The 12217-nt window shown below is 36.6% G+C and overlaps 2 protein-coding genes and 1 long non-coding RNA gene across 3 annotated transcripts in view; all 3 read left to right on the top strand.

Moving 5' to 3' along the window:
- ADAM9 (ADAM metallopeptidase domain 9) overlaps positions 1-12217 on the top strand; it is a 147088-nt gene that overhangs the window by 115638 nt on the left and 19233 nt on the right.
- Positions 5611-12013, top strand: LOC116738019. Its single transcript, XR_004343515.1, has 3 exons — positions 5611-5622; positions 6867-6880; positions 11755-12013. It is a non-coding gene; the product is annotated as an uncharacterized LOC116738019 (long non-coding RNA).
- On the top strand, positions 10882-11405 carry LOC115511992 (heterogeneous nuclear ribonucleoprotein A1-like). Its single transcript, XM_030312587.1, has one exon. It carries the CDS (start codon positions 10929-10931, stop codon positions 11388-11390), a length of 462 nt encoding a protein of 153 aa, XP_030168447.1. The 5' UTR covers positions 10882-10928; the 3' UTR covers positions 11391-11405.

The raw sequence follows: 12217 nt of genomic DNA, 5'->3' as shown, positions 1-12217 counted from the left end.
ATACTCCATTGTATATATATACCACTTCTTTATCCACTCATCCATCGATGGACATTTGGGTGCTTTCCATACTTGGGCTATCGTTGATAGTGCTGCTGTAAACATTGGGGTGCATGTGCCCCTTCGAAACAGTGTACCTGTATCCCTTGGATAATACAAGTAGTGCAATTTCTGGGTTGTAGGGTAGTTCTATTTTCAGTTTTTTGAGGAACCTCCATACTGTTTTCCAGAGTGGCTGCACCAGTTTGCATTCCCAAGGAATAAATCTTGAAGTGAGAAATACATGAGATTTCAACAGTAGCTAAAGATTTTAGCCAGTTATGAAAAACTGAAAGAAGACAGAAAATAGTAGACAGTGGTGGGATCTACAACTTACAGAGCAAACTGATGGGATGTGAACAAGAAGACTGTTTCTTAGGTGGGCAGAACCTGAAACACATCAGTTTGCAGCTCAGATTTGGAAACACTGGTTATAGCTGAGAGTGGGGTGAAGCATGAGACAGAATATGGAGTTATGTTTTCTGTAGTCATGGAGAGGCTAGCTTGTTGTCCTATCTGTCTGGTTCTCTCATCTGGCCAGCAAAGCTTCAGCAAGCAGTTGCCTATTTCTCCAGGTCGAAGGTGAGAAGATAGGACTTTTGATGTATGTATTTGCTCATCCTGTGAGATGCCTGTCTCCCTATCCTAACCATAGTATGCTGTTTCCCTTGTTGCACATGTAACTGAACTATAGAGGAATTCTTACATAAAGTTGGACAGTTTTCAGAGGAAGCGGAGCAAAAAGACTGAGACAGAAAAATGAGAGAAAGATAAAAGCCTGAGAGAATCAATTAAAGATTTTTAAATCCAGCTAATTTAAATCTTTAGAGAAAGAAAGTAGAGAAAGTGGACAATTGTGAAATTACAGAGTACCTGGTGAAGAAAAACCTTAATAGCTTCCAGAGACAAAAACAAAACAAAAGAAAAACAAACCCAAAGCAAACAAAACCAAAAATAGATCACCTATAAAAGAATGAGATTGAAAACTGAATTCTGGAAGACAGGGGAGTAATAGTTTCATGTTCTGAAAGATTCTCAAACTAGAATTCTGCTGAAGTATCAGCCAAGTGGGAGGGCACAGTAAAAACAATTCAGACATTCAGAGGCTCAGCAAAATTATCTTTTATTTATATTTTCTTAGGAAGTAATCTAATGTAATGTTCTGGCAAATGAGGAAGGAAACCAAAAAAAGAGAAAGAATCGTAATCTAGGATACAGAAGAATGTCAAAGAGAAATTCCAAGATAAACAGCTGTGTACCAGCCAGGCGAATAATCAGTTTATTTGGAGTAAGGGAACCCTGAAGGAAGTTTTCTAGAGAAAGCGGGAACTTGAAATGGCATAATAGCTTTTTTTTTTTCAGTCAGGGGTTGAATGTTGATATGACAGAGGCCAATTGTGTAAGAAGAAAGGCAAGTGTTTGCTGTAGTGAAAACAAAGGCTATATAAGAAAGAAAATATACTCTTAGTACTTAGCTTTGAAATCAACAATGTTTTGTGTTAATTGTTGGCAAGGAATACTTATTCCCCACGTCATTGTTTCCTTGTAGAGGAATTTCAGCACTCCTGGGTTTTGAGTGACTTCAGCAACATGGCTGAATAAGATGTTCCTCATTTGTGCCCCCCCCCCCCCAACAATAACAATTTGGTATCCATTTATGGACAGAAGTGCCTTTGTGGGAGCTGAGTGATACGGCATCATATGTCAAGGGACCAGGAAGGAGCTTTGCACACTGTGTGTTAGGTAATAGGCATAAAGACTTTGGTGCTGGCTGTGGACTCTGCAGTGGCCTGTTTCTGTCTCTAGCCCTTCTGGGCTGCAGTCTGTAAGTCCCTGGAATATACTGTCTTAGACAGTCACCCACAAGATGAAAGAACCTTTGTGGAAGTCCAGGTTTCCAGTAGAGAATTTCCAGCACAGTGTTGGAGCAAAAGTATATGAGTTTGGACACATTGGAGAGGGTAAGAGGAATGATTTGACTTTGCCCACATCACTCCTCACCCACAGTGGCACAGCTTAGGGCCAGATAAATGTTTTCAGCCCATGGTTTATCCCATGAGGGGAATTGAGAGTGGTGAGTGGGCCCCTGGCTTTCCCAGTTGTGGAGGACCCATTCTCTCTTACCTCATCCATAGTATTAACTTGTGAGAGTGGGCATAAGAGACTGGGAGAGTGGCACATTACTCTTGGAGGACATTAAAGGGATGTGATTACTTGTACTATATACTATATAGGAAGATTGAAATAATACCAGGTATCTTTTATGACCACGATGGTGTGAAACTAGGAATCATCAACAAGAGGAAAGCTAAAAAATTCACAAATATGTCGAAATTAATAAGCAACACATTCCTGAAAGCAACCATTGGGCTATCAAAAATATCTTGAAACAAACAAAATGGAAAGACAACAAACTAAAACTTATGTAATGCAGCAAAAGCAGTCCTAAGAAGGAAGTATAAAGCAATAAACATCTACATTAAGAAAATTAAAGATCTTAAACAACATAACTTTACACCTCAAGGAAGTAGAAAATGAAGAGTAAACCAAGCCCAAAGTTAATAAGGGAAGGAAATAACAAAGATCAGGGCAGATAAATAAAATAGACACCAGCAACACAATAGAAAAGTTCGAAGAAATAAGAATTGGTTTCTTGAAAATATAAGCAAAACTGACAAACCTTTAGTTAGGCTATGAAAAAAGAATATTCACATAAATAAAATCAGAAGCGAGAGAGGAGACATTACAACTGTTACCACAGTAGTACAAAGGTTTATAAGAGACTACTGTGGACAATTTTATGCTAAAAAATTGGATAACCTAGAGTAAACAGATAAATTTCTAGAAACCTACAATCTATTAGGACTAAGTCATGATAAAATAGAAAATCTGAATAGGCCAATAACAAGGAAGGAGATTGAATCAGCAATCAACAATCTCCCAACTTAGAAAAGTTCACAACCAGATGGTTTAACTAGTGAGTTCCACCAAACATTTAAAGAACTAATGCCAGTCCTTCTTAAATTCTTCAAAAAATTGAAGAGAACACTCGGAAACTCGTTTTACAAGGTTAGCATTCCTCTGATGTTAAAGCCAGATGAAGATACAGGAAAAAAGGAAAATTACAGTCCAAATCCTTGGATCAATATAGATGCACAAATTTTCAACAAAAATACTAGCAAACTGAATTCAGCAGCACATTAAAAAGGTCATATACCATGATCAAGTTGTTTTATCCCTAGAATGCAAGGATGGTTCAATATAAGCAAGTATATAAATGTGATACACCGTATTAATGAAATGAAAGATAAAATCGTGATCCTCTCAATATAAGTAGAAAAGGCATTGACAAAATACGACATACTTTCTTGCTAAAAACCTTTCAACAAATTGAGTATAGGAGGAATGTACCTCTACATAATAAAGGCCATATATGATAAACCCATAGGTTACATCATACTCATTGGTAAAATGTTGACAGCTTTTCACCTGGGATAAGAAATAAGGATGTCTAGTCTTACCACTCTTATTTAACAAGTACTGGAAGTCTTAGCTAGATCATCTGGGCAAGACAAAGAAATAAAAGGCATCCAAATCACAATAGAAAAAGTGACATTGTCTTTGTTTGATATGATATGATCTTTTATTTATTTTTTGATATCATCTTTTAAGTAGAAAGTCCTACAGACTTCCAAAAAAACTGTTAGAACTAATCAATGAATTTGGTAAAGTTGCAGGATACAAGGTCAATATACAGGAATTACTTGTGTATGTATATCCTAACAGTGAACTAAGTTAAAGAGAAATAAAACCATCCCTTTCACCATTGTGTCAAAAAAATAAGGTGCTTATGAATAAATTGAAGCAAGGAGGTGAAAGACCTATCCACTGAGAACTATAAGACTATGATGAAACAAATTGAAGAAGACACAAATAAATGGAAGATATCCTTTGTTGGATGGGAAGAATTAGTATTGTTAAAATGCCCATACTATCCAAAGTCATCTGTAGATTCAATGCAATCCAATGGTATTTTTCACAGAAATAGAACAAACAGTCCTAAAAGTTGAATGGAACCACAAGGACTCCAAATAGCCAAAGCAATCATGAGAAAGAGGACCAAAGCTAGAAGCATACAAGTGCCGATTTTAAACTATATTATAAAGCTGTAGTACTCAAAGCAGTATTACACTGGCATAAAAATAGACACACAGATCAGTGGAACTGAATCAAGCCCAGAAAGATCCCCCTTCATATATGATCAACTACTATTTGACAAGGGAACCAAGACTACTCAATTTCCCATTGAGGATACTCTTTTCAGTAAGTGGTAATGGGAAAACTGAATATTCACATGCTATTGAATATTCATTGATATTGGACCCCTATGTTACAACACTTACAGAAATAACTCAAGATGGATTAAAGACTTAATTAGACTTGAAACTGTAAAACTCCTAGAAGAACACACAGGGAGAAAGCTCCTTGACATTGGTTTTGCAAATGATTTTTTTTTTAATATGACATCAAAAGCATAAGCAACAAAAGCAAAAATAATTAAGTGGGACTATATCAAATTAAAAAACCTCTGCACAGTGAAATAAATAGTCAAAAAGTGAAAAAGCAACCTTTGGAATGGGAGAAGATATTTGCAAATCATATATCTCATAAGGAATTCATATCCAAAACATGTAAGGAATTCATACAGCTCAATCTAATTTAAAAAAATGTGCAACGGACCTGAGTAGACATTTTTATAAAGAAGACAACAAATGACCCACAGGTACATGAAGAAAAGTTCAGCGTCACTAATCATCAGGAAGATGCAAGTCAAAACCACAATGATCTATCACCTCATCCTTGTTACATAGTTCTCATCAAATGTCAAGAGGTAAGTGTTCATGAGGATATGGAAAATACAGAACTCTTGTGCACCATTGGTGGGAATGTAAATTGGTACAGCCACTGTGGAAAATAGTATGGAATTTCCTCAAAAAATTAAAAATAGATCTACCATGTGATCCAGCAACCCCTCTTCTAGGTGTATATCCAAGGGAAATGAAAATAGGATCTTGAGGAGATCTCTGTACTCATATATGTATTGTAGCATTATTTATAATAGCCAGGATATGGAAACAACCTAAGTGTCCATCAGCTGACGAATGAATAAAGAAGATGTGATATATATACACAATGGAATATTATTCAGCCATGAAACAGAAGGAAATCCTGCCATTTGTGACAATGTGGAGGTATCTTGAAGGTGTTATGCTAAGTTAAAAAAGTCAGATGGAGGAGGACAAATACTCTATGAACTTACTTATATGTGGAATCTAAAAAGCCGAACTAAAAAAATAAAGGAGAATGTTGGTTGCCAGGGGCTGGGGTGGGGAGGTGGTAGGAATGGGAAGATGTTAGTCAAAGGGTATAAACTTTCAGTTAAAAGATGAATAAATTCTGGGAATCTAATATTCAGCATTGTGATTATAGTTAACAACACTGTATTTTATACTTGAAAGTACTGAGTGTATCTTAAATGTTCTCCCTACAAAAAAGAAATGGTAATTATGTGGTGTGATGGAGGTGTGAACTAACTTTACTGTGATCAGTTCTCAGAATACAAGTTTATCAAACCAATATGTTGTACACCTTAAAGTTGCACAATATTATACATCAATTATATCCTCAGTAAAGCTGGAAAAAAATAACACTCTCAGCCTCAGTGTGTTCCTCTTTCACACCCAAGGAAAGCAAAGTAACTGATGTAGTTGATGAGTTTGGGAGAAGACACCGGGCATGGGTGCCTCAGTCCCTTCTGTCTTCTCTTTTCAGATCTCCCTGCCTGCAGAGAGGGTACATTCTGGTCTGCTCTCTCAACCATGCAGTAAGATTAGCAGGGCAGGCTCTGCTTCTGTGGGGGGAGGCCTGTGGTTGTCCAGAGCAGCCTGTGATTAGGCAGGTAAGTTTGATTTTGGGGTGCAGTATTAGGAAGCCCATTTTGCTGTTTACTTTAGTCATGTTAAATGCCTTATTGATAATAAAGATGATACTTCAATTTTCAGTTGTCAGCTTCCCCTGTTTTTTTTTTTTTTTTTTCTTCACCTAGTTCTGAACTTGTTCAGGGAATAGTGGTGTGCAGTGTACTGATGGGATAATATCTGAGTGTTAGTGGTATAAATATGAACCAATATTTACTTTGAGAAGATGAACAAGGGGCGTTTGGGTTCGTGTTATAAAGCTGAATCCTTATTTATCATAAAGGGTGTTATTGATAATGTATAGAATAGGTAAGTCAAGAAATAGCATAAAGTAAGCCATGGAGATGAAAAGTACAGCATAGGGAATATAATCAGTAATATTGTAGTAATTGCATGTTGACAGATGGTAACTACATGGTGAATTGTAATGTGTATAATTGTCGAATCACTATCTTGAAACCTGAAACTAATATTTTATGTCAACTATACTTCAAGTAAAAAAAAAAAAAAAAAAAAGACTCAAAACTACCTGGCTGAAAAAAAGAAAGAGAGAGAGAGAGAGTGGGAGAGAGAGAGAGTGGGAGAGAGAAAGAAAAGAAAGAAAAAGAGAGAGGAAGGAAGGAAGAAAAGAAAAAGAAATAGTATACTAATTAAAAATGGTAGGGAATTTACCAGAAAAATACAGTAGTTGCTTCTGGACTGCTAGACTGCCAGAGGCTAGAAATGGGTCATGTAGTTGTTTCATTAACATTTTTAGCACTGTTTGATTTTTAGCCATGTGCATGTGTTTTGTTAAAAAAAAATTAAATGAAAAAACATTTTCATGGTACCCTGTTCTTTGGAAGTCAGTTTAGACGTGTTCTGTCAGCTTGATTGAGAATAGTACAGCATTGACATTCAGAGACTTTTGTTGACATTTGTAGGCTGAGTGATTCTGCAGTGGGAAGAATTTATGACAGTGGTGATATAGTTTTACTGGAATGCCTGATTACTTAATAATTTATGAGTTACCAAAGTTTTGAGACTTTTCTCTGAACCTACTGCTATATCAGAAAGTGCTTGATTGCCTGGCTTGATTTAACCAACAAAACATGCCTTTTTCCTTTCCCTAAATGTAGCCTGGCAAAAAGATTTACTGACAATGAAAATGACTCTTTGCTTTGGAAATTGGTCATGCTCTGATGGCTGTAAAAGCCATCAGGTATTCACTTCAGGTTTGGCTCTTGGTTTAATATCTTTGGTTATTACTAGGAATGAAACATCTGTTTGAATGAGTTGACTCTGTATGTTCACTCTTGGATGAATGTTCAAATGCTCCAACTGCATTTGAAGAGTGTATTCTTGCTTAGAATGTATAGTGTTTGATAATTATATGTTCAGATCATTTACGTTCTTATTGTCCTTAGTGTGTTCGAGATTTAGAGAAAGGGAAGTTAAAGTCTCCTAGTTTTCTGTTTTCATTTCCCCTTGTAGCTATAACATTTTTGGTACTAAGAATGCTGAATCCATGTGGCAGAGTTTTTTGACTATTACATTTTAGTTGTGGGTTATATCTTTGAGTAGTTCAAAATGTCCCTTTGCTCTATCTTCATGTTTTTATCTTCAATTTTACCTCAATTGATATTGTTACCACACTTTAAGTTTGCCAAATAGAAGTTTTGTCCAACTCTTTTCAGAGTCATTTTGTTTGAAGCATGTGCCTTATAAATAGCCTTACATATTATTTTGTGGCCCAATCTAAGTTTTTTTCTTTTTTTATGGAAAAAAAGTTTTTAAAAAAGATTATGGGAATGTCATATTTTTGTTATTAAAAAATTCAAAGATATTGTGTAAAACGAAAAATCAAGGTCCTTTGCTGATACCCTATTCATTTCCTAGGGGTAACTCATTTCCTAGGGGTAACTACTGTTACCACTATGTTTTCTCTGTTCAGTTCTCTTTCTGGGCATTTGCAAGTGGATATACTCTCTACTACCCCCATTAGACTTTCAGATTAGACCTTAAACAATGTTCTGAAATGTTTTTTACTCAACAGCACAAAGCAGAGTGTCATTATATGGAGAGTGACAATGCTTCATGTCAATATATGGAAATCTACTTCATTCCATTATAGATATACCATTGACTTAACCACATTCCAGAAATTTGTATTGTCTATAGTTGGTTGGTTAGTTGGTTGACTTTACCAGCACTGAACATTCTTCCACATTTAATCTCATCTACTTTTGTGAGTACTTCTGTAGGATAGAATTCCTGGAATAGATTTTTAAATTAAGGGAGACATTCATTTAAAATTTGATAGAAACTGTCAATTTACTTTTCAACAAGGTAGTAACAATTCACATTCCACTAATTATATATAAGATTGTCTTATTTTTGATAATATTGTATGTTATCAGTCTTTTTAATTTTGATTAATTGACAAAAAGCCTCATTATTATTTTAGTTGCAGTTCCCTTCTTGAGCATCTTTTCATATCTTTATTAGCTCTGTATATCCTTTTCTGTTAAGCCAGTATTTATAGCTTTCTGTTTTTCTGTTGGATTATTTTATTATTTATTACTTTTTAATTATTATTATTTTATTATTTATTATTATTTTATTATCATTTTTAAGGGCTTCTCCTATATAAAGGATATTAACAGTTATCTCATGATTTATTTGTTTTTGCTACAAAGAAATTTAAAAATTTTTTTTTTTTTCAGCGTTTATTTATTTTTGGGACAGAGAGAGACAGAGCATGAACAGGGGAGGGGCAGAGAGAGAGGGAGACACAGAATCGGAAACAGGCTCCAGGCTCTGAGCCATCAGCCCAGAGCCTGACGCGGGGCTCGAACTCACGGACCGCGAGATCGTGACCTGGCTGAAGTCGGACGCTTAACCGACTGCGCCACCCAGGCGCCCCTAGAAATTTTAAAATATAATGAAGTTATTTCAGTTTTGTTTGTTTTGCCTTGGTTTCATGTTATGCTTAGAAAAGTTTTTTTGTATTCCAGTAAAATATAAAAATTCTCTGATGTTTTCATTTTATATTTTTACAGTGTTGTTGGGCTTGACTTTTATTGGCACAGTTTAATTTGTTAATATTTCATTCTATTTCTATAATCTTAGTGTTTTAAAATGTTTTCTTAATATTTCCTGCTTTATCTTCCTCTCTTGTTGTATTGCACAAATTGTGTTTGAGTGTTTGTATGAGTTTGATATGGAGGTTATATACCTTTTTTTTCTGTTATACTAGTTTTTTTTTTAATAGCAAGAGAAACACATTAATTTATTTTCCCCAATGATGTCAAGAAGCAAAATAGTATCTGCTGATTTCTCCCTGATGTACCTCTATTACTTCCAATCCCTCACACGCTATTTTGTTGTTGTTGGTGGTGGTGTTGAAAAAATACTGGCTTTAAATTCCGATGATTACTGTATTTTAAGGGCTTTTATCTTTTTGTGTTTTATTCAAAAATATTTTCTTTTTGTGTTGTATTAGTATGTCAGCGTTTATGTACAAGGATAGCAAATGCTTGGTATGTGTACCTACACTAACATACTGATGGAACAAAACACCAAACATTTTCTGTAGCCATAAAATAGGATAGGTTGGGTCCTGTCCTTCTGGTGTCTACCAAAGGCTGGACTCTGGGGACTTTGAGCAGGCTGATGATTTGGTACTAGTTCAGGTCTATATTCTTTATATATTTATTCAACATTTTTTTTTAGGGGAGGAGCTAAACAGTAAGTGGGAAAAGAGAACTCTAGCTTCTTTTTTATTATCCCAGGTAGTTCAGCTTTGGCTTCAAACTCATATCCTGACATTAGTAAGTGAGTCCTGTAGTTAACTTCATCCGCCCTCCTTTACTTGTGGTTGTTGTTGGTGGTGTGGGCTCGGTAGTGTTGGAGAGGATGGGCTTACTTCATCCCTTCAAGCAATTTATCAGGGTGTTCCTTCCAGTTTGGTTCTACCCGTTCCACAAAGTAAACAATGCCAATCAGAACACCCTTTTCCACTAAGAACTTGGAAGTTTTCTGTTCCCTAAAGTAAGTCTGCCAGATATCAACACATTCCATCTTATTTCTATGACCTTATTTAATGCTTCAAGCATCCACTATAAATTATTTATTGAAAGAAAAGTCTCCTTTTAGCTGAATGGGAAAGTTATTGGTAAATATCTCCTCAAAAGCTTATAGATATATAAAAAAAGTATTTTGAGATCTTTATTTGGAGAAATGGGTGGGTGGAGGACAGGTGAGGAGTTACTTATTACTGTGGAATCTTTTGTACTTTAAAAATGCCTAATCATATAAATATACTTCTTATTTAAAAATTAGTTGAAAATTATTAGACAATTTGGGGATCCTCTTACTCTACAATAATGTTGAAACCTATGTATTTTTAGAATAATGAAGGTAGCTATTGATATTGCATTGTTCTCTGATTGTCCTTTATTTCATTAGAGCATTTAAACGTTCTGATTTTGTGTAGTTGGTTGCCTAAAAAAATTTTAAAATAGCACTCCACAGTCTTTAAGAAAAGTTAGCCTTTTTTTCTAACTTACCACAAAAGAACAGCTTTTCTTTTTTTTTTTTTTTTTTTTTTTTTTACGTTTATTTATTTTTGGGACAGAGAGAGGCAGAGCATGAACGGGGGAGGGGCAGAGAGAGAGGGAGACACAGAATCGGAAACAGGCTCCAGGCTCTGAGCCATCAGCCCAGAGCCCGACGCGGGGCTCGAACTCACGGACCGCGAGATCGTGACCTGGCTGAAGTCGGACGCTTAACCGACTGTGCCACCCAGGCGCCCCAAGAACAGCTTTTCAATAAAAAATTTTTTCTGGAGATATGTTTGTTAGATTAATCCTTTCTGCCCGTGGATGCCCCCGAGTAAGCATCGTCAAAGTCTCCCCTCCCACCGCCGTCATGTCTAAGTCAGAGTCTCCCAAAGAGCCTGAACAGCTGCGGAAGCTTTTCATTGGAGGTTTGAGCTTTGAAACAACCGATGAGAGTCTGAGGAGCCATTTTGAGCAATGGGGAACGCTTATGGACTGTGTGGTAATGAGAGATCCAAATACCAAGCGTTCCAGAGGCTTTGGGTTTGTCACCTATGCCACTGTGGAAGAGGTGGATGCAGCCATGAATGCAAGGCCACACAAGGTGGATGGAAGAGTTGTAGAACCAAAGAGGACTGTCTCTAGAGAAGATTTTCAAAGACCTGGTGCCCACTTAACTGTGAAAAAGATTTTTGTCGGTGGCATTAAAGAAGACACTGAAGAACATCATCTAAGAGATTATTTTGAACAGTATGGGAAAATTGAAGTGATTGAAACCATGACTGACCGAGGCAGTGGCAAAAAGAAAGGTTGTTTGTTTTGTAACATTTGATGACCATGACTCTGTAGACAAGATTGTCATTCAAAAATGCTGTACTGTGAATGGCCACAACTGTGAAGTAAGATTGTCATTCAAAAATGCTGTACTGTGAATGGCCACAACTGTGAGGTAAGGAAAGCTTTATCTAAGCAAGAGATGGCTAGTGCTTCCTCCAGCCAAAGAGGTCGAAGTGGTCCTGGGAACTTCGGTGGTGGTCATGGCGGTGGTTTTGGTGGGAATGACAACTTTGGCCATGGAGGAAACTTAATTGGGCGAGGTGGCTTTGGTGGCAGTCGAGATGTGGTGGACATGGTGGCAGTGGGGATGGCTATAACGGATTTGGTAATGATGGAAGCAACTTTGGAGGTGGTGGAAGCTATGATGATTTTGGCAGTTACAACAATCAATCTTCAAATTTTGGACCCATGAAAGGAGGAAATTTTGGAGGCAGAAGCTCTTGTCCCTATGGTGGTGGAGGCCAATACTTTGCCAAACCATGAAACCAAGGTGGCTGTGGCGGTTCCAGCAGCAGCAGTAGCTATAGCAGTGGCAGAAGATTTTAATTACTGCCAGGAAACAAAGCTTAGCAGGAGAGGAGAGCCAGAGAAGTGACAGGGAAGCTACAGGTTACAACAGATTTGTGAACTCAGCCAAGCACAGTGGTTGCTGGGCCTAGCTGCTACAAAGAAGACATGTTTTAGACAATACTCAAGTGTATGGGCAAAAAACTCGACTGTATTTGTGACTAATTGCATAACAGGTTATTTTAGTTTCTGTTTTGTGGAAAGTGTAAAGCATTCCAACAAAGGGTTTTAATGTAGACTTTTTTTTTTTTTTTT

This window comes from Lynx canadensis, chromosome B1 (assembly GCF_007474595.2).
Source record: "Lynx canadensis isolate LIC74 chromosome B1, mLynCan4.pri.v2, whole genome shotgun sequence".
NCBI lineage: Eukaryota > Metazoa > Chordata > Mammalia > Carnivora > Felidae > Lynx > Lynx canadensis.
The sequence above is the reverse complement of the archived record's forward strand: the minus strand, read 5'-3'. Positions and strand labels throughout refer to the sequence as shown.

What these genes read in the sequence shown, in the direction of transcription:
- LOC115511992 (XM_030312587.1), top strand. Translation starts at nt 10,929, where the DNA reads ATGTCTAAGTCAGAGTCTCCCAAAGAGCCTGAACAGCTGCGGAAGCTT.